At 53.5% G+C, this 24,203-nt stretch overlaps 1 protein-coding gene across 5 annotated transcripts in view; it reads left to right on the forward strand.

Moving 5' to 3' along the window:
* The window catches only part of RGS3 (regulator of G protein signaling 3), a 162,396-nt gene that overhangs the window by 127,598 nt on the left and 10,595 nt on the right, over positions 1-24,203 (forward strand). For all 5 annotated transcript variants that reach the window (XM_049711818.1, XM_033427397.2, XM_049711819.1 and 2 more), the window contains one exon: positions 17,194-18,159. In XM_049711818.1, the coding sequence (XP_049567775.1) occupies positions 17,194-18,159 (966 nt within the window). The remainder of the gene's footprint in view (positions 1-17,193; positions 18,160-24,203) is intronic.

Raw genomic sequence — 24,203 nt, forward strand, 5'->3', positions numbered from 1 at the left:
TGTATGGCGGGCGGGGGGCTCTTGTCCAGGGCACCCCGTGCCCCTGTTTCTATTGTTTCTTCCCCAGGGCAGCCATTGGTAGGCATGTTGCAACCAAACCATGTGTGTTCTGCTCTGAGATAGCTGTGTGTGTGTGTGTGTGTGTGTGTGTGTGTGTGCGTGCGCGCGCGCGCGCTTGTCTGTCTGTCTGTCTGTCTGTCTCGGGGTGGGTGGGAGGGAGCCTGCAGGGCTAGGGGCATGCTTCCGCTGTGTGCTGCTCCCACTTCAAGGCTGGTCAGCTGGCTTTTCTTTCTGAGGGAAATGAATGTTTGGTGAGCAGAAGTCCGGCCACTGCATAGGGAGGGAACGCTCAGCCAGCGCTGCTGGCGATCTTGTCAGGGATGCTGACCACACACGAGGCACCAGGATGGCTGTTCTTGCCTAGTTCCGTGAGGGGAAGGAGGTGGTCTCAGGGGCTGGACTGGGGGTGGGGTCGCATCTGATCCTTGCGGCTTCGGCTGTTATGTTCACTGGAAGTACAAGCAGAGATGCTCTGCCTCCTGAGCCTCTTGGGAAAGGTCTTACACCTGCCCCTTTGGCTCCTGCTGAGACCCGTAAGTAAGGAAGGGGATAATTGTTAGGGACCTGCTCACCCCACAGAGCAAGCCGCTGTAAGCAGACAGAGGCCAATTCTTTTATCAACTTGGAGGCCTCACATCTCTATGTTTGTCCTGGGGTGTCCAAGAAGAACCCTCGTGCCCTGGGACCTCAGGGCTGAGGAAAGCCCAGGTCCAGAGAGGGGAGGGGCTGTGCCCAAGTTCACACAGCAGGTCTCTGGCCAGGACCAGGATGGAGGACGTCTGTCTCCTGGAACAGTGAGGACAGGATATGTGGGTGCCGTTACCCTGTGCTCAGCTCTGAATGTGGCGTTCCTGGCTTGAGATGCCTAGCTAAGTACAGGGCCACTGGGCCTCTCACCAAAAACTTGCAGCATCTTGCTGCCCTCAGGCCTCACGGCTGGGGGCTATCTGGCTCCCCTCTCGAGGTGGCTGGAGTGGGTATATCTCCTGGAAGGAAGGAGCTGCACTGTCTGACCCGCCAGGGCCCGCGGCATCCCAGCCAGGGCACTGCGGCCATAGTCAAAGTTTCCACCAGGGCCGCTTGAGTCCTCCACGCCCACCCAAGGGGCACCTCCCCTCTTCGCCAGCCCTAGCACGTGGCAAGGCTTAGCCCAGGGCGGGCCCTTCAGGGAGCGAAGTTCCACAGCAGGGCCTGCTCCAGGCCCGGGCTGGCATCTGCTGCAGCAGGGGGATGGTGAAGATGGGGGCAGCTGAGGTGAGTGACCCCCTGTTGGGGAGTCTCTTTGAACCAGAGATCGTCGATGGGGCTTCTGATTATAAGTATCTGGTATCAGTGAAACCACCCCAGCCCCTAGCCTTCTTGCCTTTGCACGTGCTGTTCCTGCTGCCTGGAAAGCCCATCTCTTCTCTTCTCTCCAGGTCTTAATCCTACCCAGACTTCCATGACTAGAGCAAATACTGCAGTTGGAATCTGTCTGTCCCTTGGTGGTGGTACCCACTGTGGTTGCTTCATGTCTTATTCATGTAGGATTTGAGCCTTACTCATCCCTTGGTCCCAAGGGCCCAGCCTGGGACCTGGGGCATGATAGGAAAGGGCTCAGATGGGTTTCCTTGAGGACAAGCTCTGACGTCCAAGTCAGCTCTTTCTACCCATCTCCTAGCTCTGCCTGGCAGACAGTGGGCACTACCAGCTTGAGGCCTGGCGAGGAGTCCCTCTGGAAGGGTCCTAGTTTCTGCATGGCAGGGTTGCTTCTACAGAGCCACGGGTTGGGGGATGGGATTTTTGATAGGAGACAAGGCAGGGAGAACCTTGGCTTCAGCCTGGCGGAGACCACAGGGAAAGCTGGGCTGGGATCGTGCTGGGCTGGGTGGTGTGGTGTCCATCCCATGGCCTGGGCCACAGAGGGTGGGAGGGGCAGCCCCAGCTAGTTTGAATGCAGTGCTCCTGGTCCTTTGCACAGACTGCAGCAGCTTGGAGCTCAGATTGGGCCCTGTTGGGATGGTGCCAACCAGGGTGGTGGATTGGAGGGTTGGGGGAGCGTGCGGTTCTCAGCCAGTGGTCTGCCTGGCTCCCCCAGAAGAGGCGCAGCTGAGGAGGGAATGCCCACGCCCCGCTGGGTTCCTAGGGGCGCTGAGAGCCTCTTCCTGTTCAGTCTCCCAAGGCCCTAGAATAGCTGAGTCTGTTGCCTTCTGGACAGATACGGGACTGAGGCAGGAAAGGAAGGATTTGCCTGAGGTTATATGCGACTCAGCAGCACAGCAGGGACAAGAACCCAGGTCTCCGGGTCCCCCCCGCCAGGTTTCTCTCCGTCACACCAGCTGGATGACTCAGAGTACTTGGCTTTCACCTTGATGCTCCCTTTTTGGGGACTCCCTTAGTGACACATTCCTTTCCAGGACTGTCGCATTTACTAGCTAGAGCCCGGCTCTCCTCTGAAAAAGCAGCGTGTGCAGGTAAAGAAAGCCCTGGCCTGGCCAATAGGCTGGAGACTGAGGCACAGGCTGGTCCCTGCTCACTGGATGATCTCAGGCAAATCTGCTTTTTTTCTCTGGCTCAGTTTCCCCTTTGGAGCAACCAGGGACTGGACCAGGTATTGCCTGGCCCCTTCCAGGCATCCAGAGAATCTTCCATTCTCTGCAGACGCTCTCCTCTTCCTGGGTTCCGAGAGTCATTGGTCAAGGCCAGGGTCCGGCTTCCCAGGGAAGTGGCCCCCTACCTGTTCCTCAGGCCCTTCTGGTCAGAAGCCTTCTCTTGCAAGCTGGAGCCTGGGCCGAGGCTGGGAGGTTTGTTGTTGTTTGTGGAGCCAGGCCGTTTCCAAGATGTCATTGCTCAGGGAAAACCGTCATTCCTCCGAGGGATAAAGAGGCTGCTTACGGCTCAGCCTGGAGAGGCTGGAGCCGCTCACGGCAGGCCAGCCAGGCTCGGCCCCCGGGAGTCGCCACCTTTGCCTGAACAACCAGCTGGTGGGGGCAGGATTGGGAAAGGGGTGCTGGGGCCACAAGCCGCTTGAGAAATTGGAGCTTCCAGGCACGGAGGAGAGGAGAAGGGGTCCCAGGAGACCCTCTTCCTCTGGCAGTGGGCCGAGGTCATCACTCCAGACGTGTGGAGAGTTGCCAGGTGTGCCCTCTGCTCCAGATGGCCTTGGGCTTTTCCCCTCTCCCTCTGCCACGGGCTGGCCTGCCCGCACCTGGCACTGGGGCTCAGGCTGCTGCCGGAAAACTGTCAGCGGCTCCCAACTTAGAAAGGTGGGGAGTGCAGGAAGTTATTTGGAACTGGGCGCGCTCTCCCCTACGTAGCCAGGGCTCTCTGTGGCGTCCTTGGTTATCTCTTGGTGGGGTTAACCTCGGGCTGATAGCAGAACTCACACACTCGGGGCAGGGTGGCAGAGGGTGGGAGGCATGGGGAAAGGCAGAGGAAGAGCTGGGCAGAGCCTCTGGGAGCCAAATGGCTGGCCACAACCTTGAAAAAAGGCTGGAGGCAGCCACGGGGAGAACACTGGAATGGAAGGTGGCGTGCCTGTCCCACTCCTCTAGTCAAGAGTTGTAACTGTGTCCGCGCAGAGCTCCAAAACCTTCACTGCTCACACCTCGATTAATGAAGTTCCCAGTTGATTCAAACAGCGGCTCTGTAATTGCTTTCTCTGCCTGTCTCCCTCTCTTCCCTCCACATGTGTCTAACACCCACTATGTACGGTGCACTGGCCAGGTACTGGAGGTATAGGTCCAATCTTTAATCTAGTGCCAGGGATGGGCGTGTAATGGATGGTAACAAGACAGCTTTGACAGGGAGACTCGTGGAGAGGGAACCCTGGGGAAGCTTCCAACCCAGCCCAGGAGACCCTGCAGGAGGTGAGACTGAATCCAGATGCACAGATGCTTGTCCATCGAAGGAGGAGGTCTCCATCCCAGTCTGCCCACCCCACTAGGGTGTAGACATGATTCCTGCCTGACCATAGAGATTGCCTATGTGTGTCCATCCACATGCTGCGACTTATCGCAGTGGTGGCCGAATAATGTTGTATGCAGGTGCATGGGCTCTGGACTTGAGGGCAGGCTCTCCCTCTCTACAGTTGGGTGCCCTTGGGTAAGACACAGAAACTCTCGGTGCCTGCATTTCCTCAAGCAGGGGCCCAACCTCACTGGGGTGATGAGATGAGGTGTGTACGCAGAGGGCTGCGTGCGTGCTGACACTGAGGCATGGGGGCAGCGGGGGTACCCCTGGCACCTTCCCTTACTGGTGGCTGTTATTGAATGGGATGATGTGGGTGAAGTGAGGTGTTCGGCATGGAGTCTGGCACTAAGCGGGCATTTGCTGAATGGGAGGGGGCACAGCAGCTTTGGGGTTGGGAGGGAGGAATCAGCTGGAATGTGCTATCAGGCCCTAGGATGAGGGCTTTTATTTGCTTTTGAAATAAACTTTTATATTGAAATGTAAAAGACAGCAAGGGTAGAAGTATGTAGCCGATGAATTTTCACAAAGTGAATAAACTCTCCAGGTCAAGAAACAGAACATTCTAGTACCCTGGGAACCTACCCCGCCCCTGGCCGCGCCCCACCCCTCAGTCACTGCCACCTCAAAGGGTAACCCTTTTCTTGCCTTCTCTCACTGAGTAGTGCTGCCTGTTTTTGAATTTTGTATACGTGGAATCATTGAGTATGTATTCTTTTATGTTGACTTCTTTGGATCAGCATTTTGATGGTGAATCCTTCAGTATTATTGTACTCAGTTTTATTCCGTTCACCCCCACTGTGTGTGGTATTTCACTGTGTGAATATAGGTGCCCCAATTTATCCATCCTATCATTGATGGACATTTGGGTTGTTGCCAGTTGGAGGTTATCATGAATAGTACTACTATGAATATTCTCATACATGTCTTTTGATGCACTGTAATATACTTTTCTGTTGGGTAAATACCTAAGGTTTACAATTGCTCAGTCATAAAGTTGTATATAATTAGCTTTAGTAGATTCCACTGTATAATTTTCTTTTTTTTAACATCTTTATTGGAGTATAATTGCTTTACAGTGGTGTGTTAGTTTCTGTTTCATAACAGTGAATCAGTTATGCATACCCACATGTCCCCATATCTCTTCCCTCTTGCATCTCCCTCCCTCCCACCCTCCCTATCCCACCCCTCTAGGTGGTCACAAAGCACCTGAGCTGATCTCCCTATGCTATGCGGTTGCTTCCCACTAGCTATCTATTTTACGTTTGGTAGTGTATATATGTCCATGCCACTGTCTCACTTTGTCCCAGCTTACCCTTCCCCCTCCCCGTATTCTCAAGTCCATTCTCTAGTAGGTCTGCATCTTTATTCCCGTCTTGCCCCTAGGTTCTTCTGATCTTTTTTTTTTTTTTAGATTCCATATATATGTATGTATGCATACGGTATTTGTTTTTCTCTTTCTGACTTACTTCACTGTATGACAGTCTCTAGGTCCATCCATCTCACTACAAATAACTCAGTTTCGTTCCTTTTTATGATTGAGGAATATTCCATTGTATATATGTGCCACATCTTTATCCATTCATCTGTTGATGGACACTTAGTTTGCTTCGATGTCCTGGCTATTGTAAATACAGCTGCAGTGAACATTGTGGTACATGACTCTTTTTGAATTATGGTTTTCCCTGGGTATATGCCCAGTAGTGGGATTGCTGGGTCGTATGGTAGTTCTATTTGTAGTTTTTTAAGGAACCTCCACACTGTTCTCCATAGTGGCTGTATCAGTTTACATTCCCACCCACAGTGCTAGAGGGTTCCCTTTTCTCCACACCCTCTCCAGCATTTATTGTTTGTAGATTTTTTGATGATGGCCATTCTGACTGGTGTGAGGTGATACCTCATTGTAGTTTTGATGTGCATTTCTCTAATGATTAGTGATGTTGAGCATCCTTTCATGTGTTTGTTGGCATTCTGTATATCTTCTTTGGAGAAATGTCTATTTAGGTCTTCTGCCCATTTTTGGATTGGGTTGTTTGATATTGAGCTGCATGAGTTGCTTGTATGTTTTGGAGATTAATCCTTTGTCAGTTGCTTCATTTGCAAATATTTTCTCCCATTCTGAGACCACTGTATGATTTTCTCAAGCGTGACACCAATACACCCTTTTCAGGCAGCATAGGAGAGCACCTGTTGCTTCACGTCCTCACCAACAGAATTGGCATTAGCTATTGTGATATCTGATTGTGGGTTTAATTTGCATTTCCTTGATGACTAATGAGGTTTAGCACCTTTTCGTATGTTGATTGGCCGTTTGGATCATCTCTTTGTGAAGTGCCTCTTCAAGTCTTTTCTCCAGTTTTCTATTGGATCCTCTTATTGATTTGAGGGAGCTTAAAAAATATTCTGGATATGTGTTCATTGTTGGATATGCAAATTGCAAATATCTTCTCCCACTCAGTGGCTTGCCTTTTCACTCTTTTCTGAAGAATAGAAGTTCTTCATTTTAACGCAGCCCACTTGTCACTCTTTGTCTCTGTGGAGAATGCTAATTGAATCCTGTTTCTTTGCCTATTACAAGGTTGTAGATATTCTGTTGTGTTGTCTTCTGGATGTTTTATTGTTTTATGTTTCATATTTAGCTCTGAAATCCACCTGAAATAGATTCTTACGTAGGATGGACGTAGAGGTCAAGACTCATTTCCTCTGGGTGCATATCCAATTTATTCAAAAGATCATCCTTTCTCACTGTCGCCCTATCACCTTTGTCAGAAATCAAGGGGCAATAGGGTGAGCTGAGTTTTGAAGGATGTGTAGGAGTTCACCAGGTGGACAGAGGAGGGGAGAGGGTTCTGGGAGGAAGTGCAGTTAGCACAGATTTAGAGGTGCCTGAGAGGAGTGTGCTTGGGGAACTACCAACAGTTCAGCCTGGCTGGAGGGAAGAGGGGAGAAGTGGTGTGGTGGAGAGGCCGGTTGGCAGGGACAGGACACACAGGGGAAGGAGCTGGGACACCAGAGGGTTGTGGTGGATTTAAGCTGGAGGGGAGTATAGTCAGGTTCGTATAAGAGAGATGAGAGACGGTCCCATGACAGGAGGATGAGTTTGGAGCCTGCTGTCAACCCAGACAAACCCAGCCTTGACATCCCCCTCAGCAGAGACAGAGCATGTCTTCTTCAGAGAAGCAGTGGCAGAGGTAGCAGTGTGCCTGGGGCCTTGGAGGGTGGCCTTTGGCTGCAGCTTTGCGGCCGAGTCCAGTGGCCAGATATACATTCCAGTGTCCTTGAGTGGAAAAGCTTCCCGCCACACCAACCCCAGCCGCCACCCAGTGCCGCCAGCACTGCAGGCCCTGAAGGAGGAATAGTTTAGGAACTGGAGCAGACGGACAAGGTTGGGGTGTGGGGGGGTGGATCTCTGGAAAGGGGGTGCTTTCTGCTTCTCCCGCCCTTGATGCACCCACAAGGATCCCGGCCTCACCTTGGGCCCTGAGAACAGACCCTTCCAGGCTGGCTGAGATTCAGAGCTGGACAGACCTCCTCCAGGAGAGAGCGGCCTAGAGAGGGGAGTCGCTTGGCCCGGAGCCCCGCAGTGGGCCATACTTACCCAGCTTGGTTACCCACCAGCCTCCAGGGCCTTTGGGATGGGCCTCAGTTTTCTCCCCTGAAACGTACAGATAATAATAGTGCCCCCACCCTAGGGCTGTGGCCCGAATATGTCAAGTGCCTTCTCCTGGAGTGGATGCAGGGGAAGGGACTGGTGATGATGATGATGATTACAGGAATTGCAAATGTTTAATGAGTACCCACTACGTGCCAGGCCCCTCTATCTGGATGGTCTCCCAACAGTATCATGGTCTGGGTACTTGCTACTTCTGTCGCCATTTCACAGATCAGAAAATTGAGCCTTGAAGAGGTTAAGCAGCGTGCTCAAGGGCGCCGAGCTAGGCGGTGGCAGGGCCAGGATTTGAACCTGGATTTGTATGTCTCCAGACCCCTGTTCTTCACCAGCAATAGGCTTCCCTCCTCCACCCCTGGCTCTGAAAGTGCTCCCCGTTATCTGAGCTGTTGCTTGCAATTAAGCCTGAGATTTTGGGCTTGGTCTCCGGTGCCTGACATGACAGAGAGTCGAGAGGAAGGTCATGGCCATGCGCTGAGCACTGCTGTGCCCCAGGTCCTGCCTCCTGCCCCCTGTCACGGCATCCCTGCGAGAGAGGCATCGCTGACTCGGTCACACGGTTAGGAAGTGGGATTCAACGCAGGCCTGCCTGATTCCCAATCCCGGTCTCCTGCTCACAGTGCTACGTGTGCCCTTCCCTGAGGTCCTCCTAGCTTGGCAGAGCTTTCGTGTTTGAGCAGCCTAGTGTAGAACATCGTAGAGAAACCACACGCTTCTGACTCTCCCGCCCATGAAGGGGTCCCCGGGCGGGAGGTGGTTTGGGAGGGTCACCAGGTGTATGTAATTCCGTAGCAGTCCTGCCCTCACCCGGCGAGTCAGACACCTGCCCCTCAGTCGCCACTAATCTGGGGTAAGAGCAGGGACCCTGCATCCACTATTGCTCACCACTGCCTAGCACAGTGCCTAGGCCCTGGTGGGAGCTTGGTAAGGTCTTTTGAAGACAGAGAGGGAGGGAGAGAGGAAGGGCAGTGAAGGGGGCAGGAAAGAAGATCATGGGGCAGGAGAAGTAGCAGGGCTTTAGGGCCAGCAGACCACGTTTACATTCTGAGTCCTCTGCTTACTCAGTTTTTGAAGTTGTGTAACTTACTTAACTTTTCTGAGTCCCAGATTCCTTATTTGTAAAATGGGGCCAGTTTTGCTACCGACCTCATAATGTTGCTAGACATGAGAAAGTGTAGGTAAAGCAACTGTTGCAGTGCCTACTGTCTAGTAGATGCTCAATTAATGCTTTCTCTCTTCCCCTCTCCACCCATCTTTTTCACTGTTTTCTGTTTCCACCATCTCTAGCTCCACCTTCCTTATCTTTACAGCACTAAGTAAACTTCGCTTTCAGGGTAAAGTTCGAATTCCTTAACATAGCCATGCTTCTGCTCCATGGAACCACCTGCACTTCCTCAAATATTCCATGCTGTCTCTGGCTTTGGCCTGGATACCCTCTCCCATCCCTTTCCCAACCTCCTCCAAGAGCCATCCCAGTCTTTCCTGCTGTCTCTGTGCTTCCATAGCCCCTTGGGGTGGTGGTGGGTCGGTGGGAGATTGACATGGGCCCCTTACCTGGTTCTCTCACCCGGAGACCCAGTGCCTTCGGGGAAAGACATGTGTCTTGCCACCGTTTGTCTCTGGTGCCCCACACAGGCCCTGGCACAGGACTGGGGCTCTGTAGGTATTTGCTGAGTATCTCTGGGGGTTGGGGTGGGGGTGAGTAAACCAGGGACACAATCCTAATGAGCCAGAGCAGAACCTGACTGGGGCCATGACAGCAGTGCAGGCCAGGCATTGGCAGGAGAGCAGAGAGCCCCCTAGCCAGGGTATCCCAGGGAGCATTTAACTGGGCTGCAGGAGATGGGCAGGAAGTGGACTTCAGAAGGTTGAGATAATAAGGAAATGAGACAGTGCACGTGCACACATCTGGATCAGGGAGAGAAAGAGGGTGTCAGGTGGGAAGGGAGTGGTGGTGGAACTCACAGGAGAACTGGATCTTGAGCAGAGAGCCCCAGGGTGGGGTAGGAGAGGCCCATGGGGCCGCGCTCGCTTTCTGACGGAGGCATCAGTCACCACAGGGACAGGAAGAGACTGGGGAAACTTCTGTTCTCCACTCGCGTGGCTTTCAGATGAGCATAAGGCTGGAGGTGTAGAAGGGGTCTTTGGGGCGGCGGGGTTGGGGGCAGAGACTGTGAGTCCAGGCCCCCCACGCACACGGAAGACCTGAGAAGAGAAGGGGTTTGGCGAGGTGGTGACGGGGGGGGCACAGTACTGGAAACCCAGACCTTGGGAGCTGCTTCCCCTGCCTGGTGAGAAGCTGGTCATCCAGGAGGGTGGTGGGCATCTCAGCAGGCTCCAAAGGCCAGGCCTGAGGGCATGTTCTTCTGACTTAGCCAGGTGACATTGCCAAGAGTAGGGAAGGTTTCTAAGAGGGCTCCCTCTCTTCTCACTCCTCAGGGCTTCCTCTTCCCTGCATGTTGGTGAGCTGCTTCTCCTCTGTGCCTCAGTACTGCTTTCAGTACAATGGGTATGCTCCCTGCTCTGGTGTGTTGCCTGCCTTCCTGAGCCCCCGACAGATCAGTGAGGTGTTGTGTGATTCCTTAGGGACAGAGAATTTTCAGTCTGCGGTCAAATTCCCCCTCCTTCCACTCTCTCCTCCTGCAGTTGGGCCTCTCTTCATAGGGAGCGTGAACGGGTAGCTGACTCTAGCAGGCTTGTCAGCTGCCCAGCCTGGACCAGGGGCTGCCGAGGTCCTGCCTCTTGCACATGGGCTCCATTACAGAGGAAGTGCCGTGTACTGGAACTGGTACCAAACTAGGTTCTGGTCTGGATTCTAGTCCCGATTCTGTTGTGTGACCTTGGGCATATCGCCTCCCTTCCCTGGGCTTTAGTCACCTTGTCTGTTAATGGAGGCAGCTCCCGGAATTTTCTGGGGAGTCAAAAAAAGGTCAAGATGCCTGGGCCCTACTTTTGGGGACTCTTATCCAGTAGGTCTGGCACTGGGCCCAGATACAGATCTTTTTTAAATGTTCCACAGGTGATTCTAAAGTATATCTCTGTGTTGAGAACCGATAGTCTGGATCAGTACTTTGCAAACTTGAATATGCAAATGAGTCACCTGGGATCTTGGTTAAATGTGGGTTCTGATCCAGTAAGTGTGGACTGAGGCCTGAGATTCTGTATTTCATAGGACTGCTGCTGCTGCTGCTGCTTCACGCATCCCACTTTGAGTAGTAAGAATCTAGACGGTCTGTGAAGTTTATTGGATTGCCCATTCATTCGTCCATCCATTCGTTCATTCATGCATCATCAACACGTAAAATGGGGAGCGGGGAGAGGTGAGGCTAGAGGGAGAGACAAAGCCCAGCGTCTTCCAGGGCTACAGAATTTGGGCTTTATTGGGAGGGCAGTGGGGAGCCACGTCAAGGTTTTAAGCCGAGGAGTGACAGGGTCAGATTTGCATCTAGAAGACTCCTCTGACAGGGCACAGAGAAGCAGCAGAGGGGCGTGGACCACGGCTGGGAGGTCAGCATCGATCCCAGTGCTAGATGTCATGGTCTTGAGGCAGGTGGTGGTAAGTGGAGACGGTGAGAGCGGATTCTTTTCTTTCTTTTTAATCAACTTTATTTTTCAGAGTAGTTTTAGGAACTGAGAGGAAAGTACAGAGAGTTCCCAATACTTCCTGTCCCTGCACGCACATAACCTCCCCCAGTGGAAAGATTCTTTCGATTTTACGAGAGACCATCAAGGAGGATTTGGTGATTGGCCGTGGGGTGGCAGTGAGGAGAGAACGATACCCAGGTCTCTGGTTCGGGCAGGTGGTGGCATCATTGATACAGAGACTCCGAGAGGAGGAATGGACTTGGGGGAAGGTCAGGAGTTCAGTTTGGGGTCATTGACTTGGGAGCACTGGTGGGATATCTGGAAGGTATCTGGAGGTATCCATGTCCGTGCCTGGGCTCCAGCCACACCAGGTGTCTTCTCTGTCCCCTAGGGTGCTCGCCTTCCTGGCTCGGGACCTTTGCCTGTGCTGTTTGCTCCCTCATGAGCTCGTCCCTGCCCACGGAGCAGATTTTAGCCTCAGTGTCCTTCCACAGGGTGGCCCTTCCCACACGCCCCTTTATTCTCTCACGGGACCTTACAGTTTTCCTTCACTATGGATCAGTGTTTTTCAAACTGTTTCCGTGGGTGATGACTTGGTTCATGCCAGGCCTTCCTCTCCAGCCTGTAAGCTCCATCAGGACAGGGATCACGTCTTTCTTATTCTTGTATCCACAGAGCCTAGAACATTCTGAGAAAGGACAGGTCTGGGCTAGCAGCGGGGACTGGGTGTTGTCCATGACCAGATGGTACAGATGGTACTTGTTGCCTGGGGAGTTGGATGAGTGCTCGAGGGAGCGTGCAGGCCTGCGGTGAGAGGGGGCTGGAAAAGTTTCCAGTGAACAGGACACATGCCGAGAGGCCCGTGATGCAGCGGAGAAGGGGGGGTCATCGGCTAGTCGGAGGAAACGCAGGGAAGGAAATGTCAAAGCGGGCCGTGCTGCGCTGGTTGCGGCTGCCGCCTGTGGAGTGCTTGTGTACCAGCACGGTGCCGAGCTCTGGGTGTACATCACTCCTCGCACAGCATCCTGTGTTACGGCTAAGGATACTGGGGCCCAGAAGGTTACCCCCGAGGTCACCTAGCCAGTAAGTGTGAAGTGGGCAACAGTATCCAGAGCTCTCCCCACTGTAAGGTGCTGCCTCCGTTCTCCTGGACTTTGCCAAACTTGTTGCAGTGGGGGCAGGGAAGGAGGACAGCCTGGAGGCCCCTGTGGCAGGGCGGTGGCTTCAGCCTCTGGGTGTCAAGAAGCCAGGCCTGAGGAGCTGACTGAGGCTGGGCAGGGGTTCCTGGAAGCCGGCATCAAGCCAGAGACCCAGAGGCATGCCAAACTTGAAGGAGCAACCCCGTCTCAAAAGGCAAGCCTGGAGGTCAAATGGCCATGTGGGAATTCTAGTAGCCTCTCTCCCTTTCTCCGACGACTTTCCATTTCACAGAGCACTTTCCTGTCCTTTCTCAGGCTTGGTCCCCAGAAGTGATAGTCTGGGATCACACAGCTAGCCAATGACGGGGTCAGGATTCCAGCCCAGGTCTTCCTGCATTATGTCCAGGGCTCTTTCCGAAAATCCTTTGTAAGGGCCACCCTGAGATGGAGCGAAACGCCAGTTCACCCCCCACCCCCTGACCTCCACCAGCCCGGCCCAGCCCAGCCCAGTGCAGGAAGTGGTTTCTGAGGGCAGTTGAGGAGCGCGGCATCTGTGGTAGATGTGATGAGTCATCTCAGAGTGCGAGCTGCAGGTTGACTCTGGGGTCAGCCGACCCGGCTCCACGCTTAGTAGTTGTGTGACATTGGGCAAGTTATTTTCAGCAGCCTGCCACCACCCTCAACCCCAATAGCAGGTGGGGGTCTAGGGCCCAGGGGACATAGCTGGTGTGAGCAGGCCTCTGGATGTCACACCTGTCACCCTTCCCCAGCCCGTGCCGAGCCCTGGATTGCGCTGGGGAGAGGATTTGATTATGTCGTAAACAGAGGCTCCATTTAGAGGGCCTGGTTCATTTCCTGAGTGCTTCTAGCAGGCGAGACATGCACAGAATTAGCCCTGGTCCAGCCAAGCCAAAGAAGTGATGGATGGGAGAGATACACGCTCCCCGCAGAAGAGGGGCAGCTGCATGGAGTGCTCGGACCCAGGGCCCTGGGCCAGCAGGCTGGTCTCTGGGGCGCCTTGGCTGGATTCTTGTCACTCCAAGCTGCTGTAACAGCTGCCTAACTGGGTGTCCCCAGCTGCCTGCACTTTCTCCATGAGAGCGCTCACCACACTCATTAAGACCAATTGTCTAACCTCTGTTTTTCTGCTCAGCTGAGGGCAGGGACTGTGTCTGACTTGTCCCCTGCTATCCCCATCCCCACCCCAGGGCCTAACTCAGTACTTGGAGAATGAATGACTGCGTGTATGCATGCCATGTCCCCGTCCTCACGCCACACCTGCTCACACCACCCAGGGCAGCTTCACGTAGTACGGCTCTGCCCGTGTCATTCCCTCGCTCACAGGACGATCCCACGCCCGGCATCCATTCTGTACTATGGCTCTCATCTTTATTTCTTTTCCTGTCCTAATTCTCCCACTTGCCACCCTCTCCCCCAAGGTTTCAGAGGCCCCTTCCCCCCCAGGTACCCGATGCCGCCTTAGCTTTCCCAGGAACACAGGCCTGACCACAGCGGCTCAGGTGCTCACACAAGCCCCGTCCAGGAGCACAGGATGGAACCTATGAGCTCTGGTCCTTGTTTGCCAGTGTCTGCCCTGTGGCAGATGGGCCTGGGGGAGGGGCCTCCAGCAGTGCTCACAGCCTGCTCCCCTCCCTCTAGACCCCTAGCGCCCCAAACCGTTGTGTGTAAGGGTCCAAGGAAGTGGGGAGAGACCGTTGGCCGTGAGGCAGGAGTTCTAATACTGAACCAGCCTCGGATTTCTTAGGTAATTTCCTTAGCCCCTGGGACCTCAGTTTCCCTATCTCTAAGATAAGCCTAGACTAATAATAGCTCCCACTTTATCAGATGCTTCTCTGGGGCTGGGCCCTGTGAAGAACACTAACTTAGTCCTGTGAGTCTGGTGTGATATCGTGGCTCTGTTCCAGGTAAGGAAACAGGGCTGGGCTCGGAGAAGTCGGGAGGCTTGGCCATTTTCTTGCACGGCTGGGAAATGACACCGCTGGAATCAAAACCCAAGTCCACCTCGGGCAGTCTGAGCAGGAACGGCCGGGCGCTCTGAGAGCCCTCGGTCCTGGGTGGTTTCTCAGCGTGCCTGGGGCGGGGCCTCTCTGGGGACAGAGGCACTTCCCCTCCTGGCTTTGTTTGGCTTGGCCTCGGTTTAGGGCAGGATTGGCAGAGGCAGGCTGACTTGCATTTCTGGTTTTGGGTCTGTTGCTGCACTTTCCCTAGGGGCGAGGTGCGGGGGCAGGCTCAGCGCAGTCACTGCTGGTACAGGCCTGAGCCCCCACCCCCACCCCCCAGGATAGGGGAAGTGCAGCCTGCTCCCCTCTCAGGGCCCAGTGCCAGGCCCCAAGGGCACCGATTGCTGCTTCCCTAGTCCATCCTTCCAGACGGAGGGGTCTGGCGGTGGGTGTGGCGGGGGTGAGAGAACGTAGGGCACCAGGGAGCTGGCTGCCGGAGTTTGTTCTTCTTGAGGGAGAAGGCTCCCTGGTGGGTGGGAGACGACCAGGGGACTGGGCTGCTCTGGGGACTGAGATCCGAAGTGGGCTTGGGAAGAAGGAGCCAGAGGCCAGGCTTTAACCCCAGCTTAGCCCTGGGTTTTTTGTTTGTTTGTTTGTTTTTAGCCTTGGGTTTATGGGCGCCTTGGGGCAAGTCCCTAGGTCACTGTCCAGGCTGGGCCCTCTGTCTTCCTGTCAGTGCAGTGGAGGGTCTCTCTGACCCCCTGGGAACAAACTAAGGTTCCCAGATGAGATTCCTGGATTGGGGCTCCTGGCATCACAATTGCCAGCTTCGACTCTGGCAGTTTGACCGTCTGCTTCCAGGGGTCCATGGGAAAGATGTGTCACTGTTTGAGGTTCGTGGCCGTTGTTTTAATCACCATGACTACCACCACCATCATCTCATTTCAGAGCTTTGGACTTTTTATAGTCTACTCTCCTGGTGTGTCACTTGGGTACATTGTTTATCCCATTTCATAGGTGGAGAGCCTGAGGCCCAGAGGGTTTAGGGACTGGCTTATCCTGGCCCCGTTGTGTGATTCTAGGTTGGCCCCTGCTCCTTTCTGGGCCTCAGCCTCCCCATCTGTGCAGTGGACATTTGGGCTCGCTGAAGTTCCAGGGTCTGAGGCAATGAGGTCCAAGGGGTTCCTGGGTGGAGCTGTCTTCATCCTGGAGCTGCAGGCAGGATTTCCAGGGAAGGAAGTCCTCCCGGTGAGTGGGCACCTGTCTTTGGCTGTGCCTGGGAACCAGACCCTGGCCAGATGGTCCTAGAGTCCTCTGAGGCTTCCCCTCCTGGCTCAGCAACTCTCTCTGCACCCCACCGCCCAGGGTGGTGGATGGGCAGAAACTTTCACTGTCATCCTCCCAGACGATGCTCTTACCCACACCGGGCTTTCACATCCGCTCTGCTGCTCCCAGACGACACTGTGACCTCTGACACGTGTGTGCAGCACCCTGCAGCTGCCCCGACCTGTGGCTGGGCCACTTATTCCCAGATGTGAGGCCTGGTTGCTCCAGGGCTTAAAAGAATTCCCAGCTGCAGGCATAGCCTTTCAGTCTCTGGCAGCTGTGCAGGGGTGCATAAGTTGCTGCTCTCTGGGCTCATCTTCCTCATCGATCAAATGGGCATTTGTGGTCTTTACAGTAAGACCTCTTAACATATGTGCTGAGGTATTTAGCCCTGAAATCTTCCACCTCTGCGTATGTGTGTGTGCGTGTGCGTGTGCGTGTGCGTGCGTAACTGTATAGTTCCCAGGGATGTGCGGCATCTTTCTCTTTCATTAGTTCTAGGTGCTGTGGCCTCTTCATAGACGAAACCCGGGCTCTGAGTAGTTCTAGGTCCTTAACTGTGATGAGGGACCCAACCTAGCCCAGGCCTGACTGACTTTCCCGTGTGGCTATGACGCCGAGACACCCCTGACTTTCTCTGAGCCCCAGGCTTCCTGTGAGATAGCTGCTTTTCACACTCCGTCAAGGGCACCATTTTTCCCTTTGCAAATGAAATCTGCGGGAACCCAGCAAAAACTCCAAGGGTTCTGAGGGTTGTGTGTGAGGCAGGAAATGCTTCCTTTTTTGGATGTGGAACTTCTGAGGTCCCTCCAAACACAGTTTCAAAAGCACTGGGTGGATGGTCCCTCAGTGAGGTTCCATGTGTCTGTGACGTATGTCTAGTCCAGGTGTGAGCAAATATTTTGAAGTTCTGGTTTTATTCCAGTTTATTAGTTTCAGAAAGATCTAAACATTCAGAGCAAGTTCTAATTTGAATGACTCCCTAAGGTTTTTTAAAACCTTTGGTTCAGATAGGAGATATCCTTCGGCTGGGTCCAGGATTCTCCCACTTGGTGATCGCTCTGGCTTGGGGCTTGGTTTGATTCTGGCCCATGAAGGCAAAGGCTGTCTGGCTCCTCATTTATTCACAGAGTGACTTACTCACAGAGGGACCATGACATTTCCCTTAGAGGGCCACTGGGAAGATTACATAAAAGGGGTTTACTCTGCCATGGCCCCTGGCATATGGTAGGAGCCACATAATGGTAACTAGCCTCTCCCTCTTCTCCCGTAAATGACCAACCATGTTTTGATGGATCAGAAGTTTCCAGCAAGGAAATAAGGGTGGGAGCCCATATTCAGTTACGCCAAAGGGACTGTCAGGTTTCCATGTGGCACGTCGGCTTTCACAGTGTAGAGTGTGGGGTTCGGGTCAGGGCTTGATTTTGTTTCAATCTCTGTGACATTGGCTTGTGCACAGTGGCCTCCGCTTGTGAGCCCTCCTCATTTTCTCTTTATTTCACAGATGTTTGAGACAGAGGCAGATGAGAAGAGGGAGATGCCCTTGGAAAGGAAGGGGCCGGGTGCTGAGGACCCCTCACCCAGCAAGGACCCCTCTCGTGGCCAGGATCCTCCTCCAGGACAAGACCTTCCACCCAAAGAGGACTCCTCTTCCAGCCAGGAACCCTCTGCTGGCCCAGAATCACCAACCAGCAAAGACTCACCTTCCTGCAAAGAATCTCCTCCGGGCCAGGAACCCTTGGCAAGCAAGGACTCCTCACCATGCCAGGAACACCCTACGGCCCCAGCCTTCTCTCCATGCCAGGACCTTCCTGCTGGGCAAGAACTCTCTCCCGGCCAAGACCCTCTAATCAGCAAAGACCTCCCTGACATCCAGGAACCCCCTGCCCAGGACCGTTTGCCCCGTCAAGACCTGCCCGCGAGCCAGGACCCCCTGGCAGCTGAGCCCCTTGCTAAGGAGACCACGAGCTCTGGGGACCCACCGGCAGCCACAGGAGACTCGCCTATGGCCTCCAGGCCAAACTTCGTGATCCCCGAGGTCCGGCTGGATAGCACCTACAGTCAGAAGGCAGGGGCAGAGGGGGGCAGCTCGGGTGATGAGGAAGATGCAGAAGAGGCTGAGGAGGGCGAGGAGGGAGAGGAGGACGAGGACGAGGACACAAGTGATGACAACTATGGAGAGCGTGGTGAGGCCAAGCGCAGCAGCATGATCGAGACGGGCCAGGGTGCGGAGGGAGGCCTCTCGCTGCGCGTGCAGAACTCGCTGCGGCGCCGGACGCACAGCGAGGGCAGCCTGCTGCAGGAGGCCCGCGGGCCCTGCTTCGCCTCTGACACTACCTTGCACTGCTCAGATGGAGAGGGCACTACGTCCACCTGGGCCATGCCTTCGCCCCGCACCCTCAAGAAGGAACTGGGCCGCAATGGTGGCTCAATGCACCACCTTTCCGTCTTCTTCACAGGACACAGGAAGGTAAGGGGACCAAGGGTGAAGGGGGAGTGGGTACATGACAGGGTGGGGTGGAGGGAGCGTGCGTCCAGGAGCTGCAGGGAATGAGCCTTTGCTTTGTCCCACCTCTGTTCTTCTCTCAGCCTTCCAATGAGCCTTCCACCCATTTGACAGAGGATAAAACTGAGGGCCAGAGGGACCAAGAAGGCAGAACCTGGACTTAAACCCAGGACTTTATGACTCCAGATATTCTTACAGCTCCATTGTACTGGGGAAACCCACAGAAAGTAGAGCAGGTGTATTTGGATCTAAAAGATCCAACATCATAACTGGAGAAATAGTTATAATTTACACTTGGTCCAGGCCTAGCCAGACTAGAAATCTATCAGCCAACAAACATGACAACACATATTTCCTCTGTGCTGGCATTATTCTAAGCGATTTACAGGAATTCATTAACTCTCACAACAGCCCTGTGAGGTAGACACTGTTGTGAGGAAACTGAGGCACTGGGAGGTTATGTGATTTGCACCGGGTCGCACGATTTATAAAAGTCTGAATCAGAACTAGAATGTGGCTCCAGGGCTGGAGCTCTTAACCACTGTGCCCTTTGCCTCTTGCAAATGTTTAGAAATAGATGAGTAAGTGTTGATTGATTTCCTGCTGTGGGCCAGGCCCTGTGCTCTGTGCCACAGCAGGGGCCACAGAAGTGTGTGAGGCTGATCTCAGCCCGTGAGGAATGCTGCTGCTGTGTGGGCCCCGAAGGTGGCCTAACAGTGAAAAGATTGCATCACGGCCTTGAAGCCCGTTAGCCAGCTTGAGCCTGGGCTCTGTCCCGTACTCACTGTGTGGCCTTGGGTGAGTCACTCAGCTCTTCTGAGCCTTAGTGTCTTCTCTGAAAAGCAGAGACGAATAGCACTCACATCCCATGGTGGTTGAGGGTGAACCCAAAGAGCCCAGTGCCTGACGACATTCGTGCAGGCGCCAGGCGAGTGCTGTGGAGGTGCTCACAGCCAGTGTGGTGCAAGGTGTTGTTATGACAACTGTGAGGCCAGGCAGGTGCAGATTCAGGGAGGAGAGACCCCAGGGCCTAGGGGCACGAGGGAAGGCTTCTGGCAAAAGATGCTCCTCAGTCTGGCCTTGAAGGTTGGGCAGGTTTAGAATAAACAAAGAGGATGAGGTAGGCATTCTGTGAAAGACCATGACCTGGACAAAACTGTCTGTAGAAGTCAGTTTAGCTAGAACAAGGGATTTCTACAGTGCAGGGATGGTAGATGGGTGGCACTCATTCTGCCATTTCTGACTCCAAACCCATGGCAGACATGACTAATGGATTCCAGCACATTTCCCCACCAAGTTGGGACATGGCCTCAGAAACCTTCTTAGCTTCTCAGCCACTAGCAATAAGGCCTCTGGGCACGTGGGAGGACACCTTCTGCTGAAAGGTGGCTGGGCTGGAAGGGCCAGTTGGGGCCCTCTAGAAAAGGGCCTTAAACTTTGTGTCCAGGAATTGGAACTAAATCCCAAAGGAATGGGGACTGGGTCTGTTTCCTCATCTGTAAGCACTTTGATGTGCTCCAAAATCACCAGGGGAATAGGTTATTTATTTATTTATTTTTAAATTTTTATTGCAATATAATTGCTTTACAATGGTGTGTTAGTTTCTGCTTTATAACAAAGTGAATCAGCTATACGTATACATATATCCCCATATCTCCTCCCTCTTGCATCTCCCTCCCACCCTCCCCATCCCACCCCTCTAGGTGGTCACAAAGCACTGAGCTGATCTCCCTGTGCTACGTGGCTGCTTCCCACTACTTATCTGTTTTACATTTGGTAGTGTATATAAGTCCATGCCACTCTCTCACTTCATCCCAGCTTACCCTTCCCCCTCCCCGTGTCCTCAAGTCCATTCTCTATGTCTGTGTCTTTATTACTGTCCTGCCCCTAGGTTCTTCAGGACCTTTTTTTTTTTTTTAGATTCCATATACATGTGTTAGCATTCGGTATTTGTTTTTCTCTTTCTGACTTACTTCTCTCTGTATGACAGACTCTAGGTCCATCCACCTCACTACAAATAACTCAATTTCGTTTCTTTTTATGTAATATTGGAGTAATATTCCATTGTATATACGTGCCACATCTTGTTTATCCATTCGTCTGTCAGTGGACACTTAGGTTGCTTCCATGTCCTGGCTATTGTAAATAGAGCTGCAGTGAACATTGTCGTACATGACTTTTTGAATTATGGTTTTCTCAGGGTATATGCCCAGCAGTGGGATTGCTGGGTCATATGGTAGTTCTATTTTTAGTTTTTTAAGGAACCTCCATACTGTTCTCCATAGTGGCTGTATCAGTTTACATTCCCACCAGCAGAACAAGAGGGTTCCCTTTTCTCCACACCTTCTCCAGCATTTATTGTTTGTAGATTTTTTGATGATGGCCATTCTGACTGGTGTGAGGTGATACCTCATTGTGGTTTTTTTTTTTTTTTTTTTGCGGTACGTGGGCCACTCACTGCTGTGGCCTCTCCCGTTGTGGAGCACAGGCTCCGGACGCGCAGGTTCAGCGGCCATGGCTCACGGGCCCAGCCGGCTCCGCAGCATGTGGGATCTTCCCAGACCGGGGCACGAACCCGTGTCCCCTGCATCGGCAGGCGGACTCCCAACCACTGCGCCACCAGGGAAGCCCTCATTGTGGTTTTGATTTGCATTTATCTAATGATTAGTGATGTTGAACATTCTTTCATGTGTTTGTTGGCAATCTGTTTATCTTCTTTGGAGAATAGGTTATTAAGAAATAGATTTCTAAGTCCCCCTACCCCAGAATCTGGAATCAGATTTTCTGGAATCAGAATTTCCAGGGGGCGGTGCCCAGACCTTGCATTTTATTATTTTTTTTTGCCACGCTGCGAGGCTTACAGGATCTTTTTTAATAAATTTATTTATTCATTTATTTTGGCTGCGTTGGGTCTTTGTTGCTGCGTGCAGGCTTTCTCTAGTTGCAGCAAGCAGGGGCTACTCTTGTTGCAGTGCACAGGCTTCTCACTGTGGTGGCTTCTCTTGTTGCGGAGCACGGGCTCTAGGCTCCTGGACTTCAGTAGTTGCAGCATGCAGGCTCAGTAGTTGTGGCTCGCAGGCTCTAGAGCGCAGGCTCTGTAGTCATGGCGCATGGACTTAGTTGCTCCACGGCATGTGAGATCTTCCCAGACCAGGGCTCGAACCCGTGTCCCCTGCATTGGCAGGCAGATTCTTAACCACTGCGCCACCAGGGAAGTCCCAGACCTTGCATTTTAAACAAGCCCCTCAGGGATTGGCACGTTCCCCATAGTTTGAGTATCACCATCTTAGGCCATTTCTTGAGGCAGCTTCTATAGGAAAGAGTCCAGACCTCTGTCCTACTGAGGTGAGGCTTCAGGCTGACTCAGACCAGGCCTGGACACTCTCCTCTGGAGGACGGCTGAAGTCTAAGGGCTTGCCGCCTACCTTGGGCCTCCCAATTTCAGTGCCCCTACCAGACCCTTCCAAGTTATGTCCCCTGGCCCCCTTGCTCCAATACAAATATTTACAGACAGATAAATTCACGTACATTCTCATGTACATTTCTAGTTCCCTAAATCTGCTGATCTCAGCTCCTGTTTTGGGGCAGATACTTCCACCTGGTAGTCCAGCAGGCCTGGGCCAGCTCTCTCCTGTCTCAGCTTCCTCCTTTGGGTGCCGAAGGTTCCCACTGGCATCCTCCCCTCCCCCACCCTCTTTTGGCCTGTAGCTTCCTTTCTTGAGCTTGAGTAACTAAGCTGGCAGGGACCTCAGAGGCTGCCACTAGCCCCTTGGTGGCTACCCTTCCACGTGGCTTCTGCTTGCCAGGCCTCAAGTCCCTCATCATCGTTCATATCCTGCTCCCTCCAGACAGCCAACTTCAGTAAGAAGCTAACCCTTGTCAGGGGGAAGTGAAGTCTAGGCTGGACAGGTACCCTGGTCTCCCTCCACCCCTCACTGGCAGTGGGCCTTGGGCAAGTCCCTGCCCTTCTCTGTCCCTCAGTTTCCTCATCAGTAAAATAGGTATTATCAGAAAATAATATTGATACCTCCTTCATAGCGTTGCTGGGAGGATTAAAGAGCCTGCCTCGGGTAAAGCGTTCAGGGAAGTGTCTGGCACTCAGCACCTGCTAGGTGCTCCATAAATGGGAATCGTGTTGATGATGATGGTGATGATGATGGTGATGAAGGGGGGGAGCGGGAGGAGGATAGCAGGGGTAGTAACGGTCCTCCCAGCATTCACTAGGCGCCTCCAGCTCCCCGTTCTAGCCTTCACAGCACTGCCGCGAGCTGGGACCAGCTGTACTCATCTTACAGTGGGGAGCCTGAGGCCTAGGGAGAAGGGTTTGTCCCAGGCCACGTGATGATGGAGCTGGACAGTGGCCTCACCCTGTCCAGTTGTCTCTGGCTCTACCCCAGACTCTGCACACCTCTTGCTGGTGAGGGGCAGGGTGTGGGTTGATGGCAGCTGGGGGAGGCGACAGGTTTTCCTGTGACTTCCATCTTCTTGGCTTGGGCCTGGCTTTCCAGGGGGTGGTCCATGGATGCCAACAGATCAGTTTCCAGGCAAGAGGTGAAGAGGAGAGGGATGAGGTCTTCAGGCTGTGGAGTCAGACGGGCTGCATCCATGTTTCAACTCTGTTTCCTCCCTCCTGGTCCTGAGACCTAGGCCAAGTTACGTTTTTTTCTCTGAGCTTTAGTTTTCTCTTATAAAATGGGAATGCTAAGTCTTCACGGAGTTGTCCCAGGGCTTCAAGAAGATTGCAGCGTGTTGACAGCTCTGTGCCCACAGTAGTGATCCTGTTATAGAATGAGACCCAGGAGGGCCAGACAGAGCTGGTGTGGCCTCGGGCCTGTCATTGTGCTGCTGTGTGGCTAAGCTGAGGCTGGCCAGAGTGCATGCTGCCTATCACAGGGGTGACAGTCCTTATGTTATTCCTCGCCTCACCTGTCATTCCTCCCTCTTGTACACTGAGTGATTTCTGCTGGGTATAGGACTGTCTGAACCAGACAGACCTGAGAGATGGTCCACTCGGCCACGATCATCTTATGGATGGGCTGCCTGAGGTCTAGAGAGGAAAAGATCCCCCAGGCTTTTCCTGCGGGTCATCCCCTGAAGCCGGCCCCTTGTGCTGGGTTGAGTTGTCTCACAGTGCCCTCTGCTGCCAGACCCCCGCCTTGCCGGCTGCTCCCTGGAGGTGTGGCAGAGCAGATCCACGGGCCTGTGTCTGTCCTTTTCCTGGAAGCCGGGGGAGCTCCACGCCGCCGCCCTTGAATTTCACCCCAGCCTGGCCTGGCTTGGCCCAGGATCACGGGTCGTGCTTTGACAGTGAGGAGAGGAGGCTGTGGCCCCTCCCTGGCTGTGCTTCATTCTCCCCTCCTGCAGGAAACTGGCTCGGGCAGAGGCTGTCAGCCGAGGGTGCCAGCCCTGCTGCACTGAGCTTACCACCTAGGCTGCAGGTCAGACAAGAGGTGCCTTCCAGCTCCAAGACGTGATGATACCTTCTAGCCTCCTATTTTTAAAAAGCCTAAGGGACTATTTCCTCTGTCTAAACAAATAAGTGTAGAGTTTAGCTCCAGTGTTTCTACAAGGTTCCTCGGGGTCTGCCAGGATAGTCTGGGTCAGAGAGAGCAGCCAGGCATGGCCAGGTGGCCCCAGAAGTCAGATCAGGACCAATAGGAGAAATCAGGTGAGGCCCTGCTCACGGAAGAGCCCTCAGTCATGGGTGGGCTCTGGAGCCAGACCTGAAATTCTCTGCCACTGGCCAGCTCGGAGAGCCCAGGCACGTTACTGGACTCCTCTGGGCCTCAGTTTCCTCAGCTGTAAACTGGGGGAAATAAACAGCACATAGCCCTTAGAATTGTTGAGAAGGTTAAATTACAGTATGATATGGTACCTTAGCACACTGCCTGGCATAGAGTCAGTAACAGCAATAACCACCATAGCTTATAGTCACTGAGCACTTCCAGTACCGGGCACTTTCGCACGTGTTCATTAATCCTCATAACGGCCCTATGAGGTAGGTCCAA

The sequence above is a fragment of the Orcinus orca genome, chromosome 6 (genome assembly GCF_937001465.1).
Source record: "Orcinus orca chromosome 6, mOrcOrc1.1, whole genome shotgun sequence".
Taxonomy (NCBI): Eukaryota; Metazoa; Chordata; class Mammalia; order Artiodactyla; family Delphinidae; genus Orcinus; species Orcinus orca.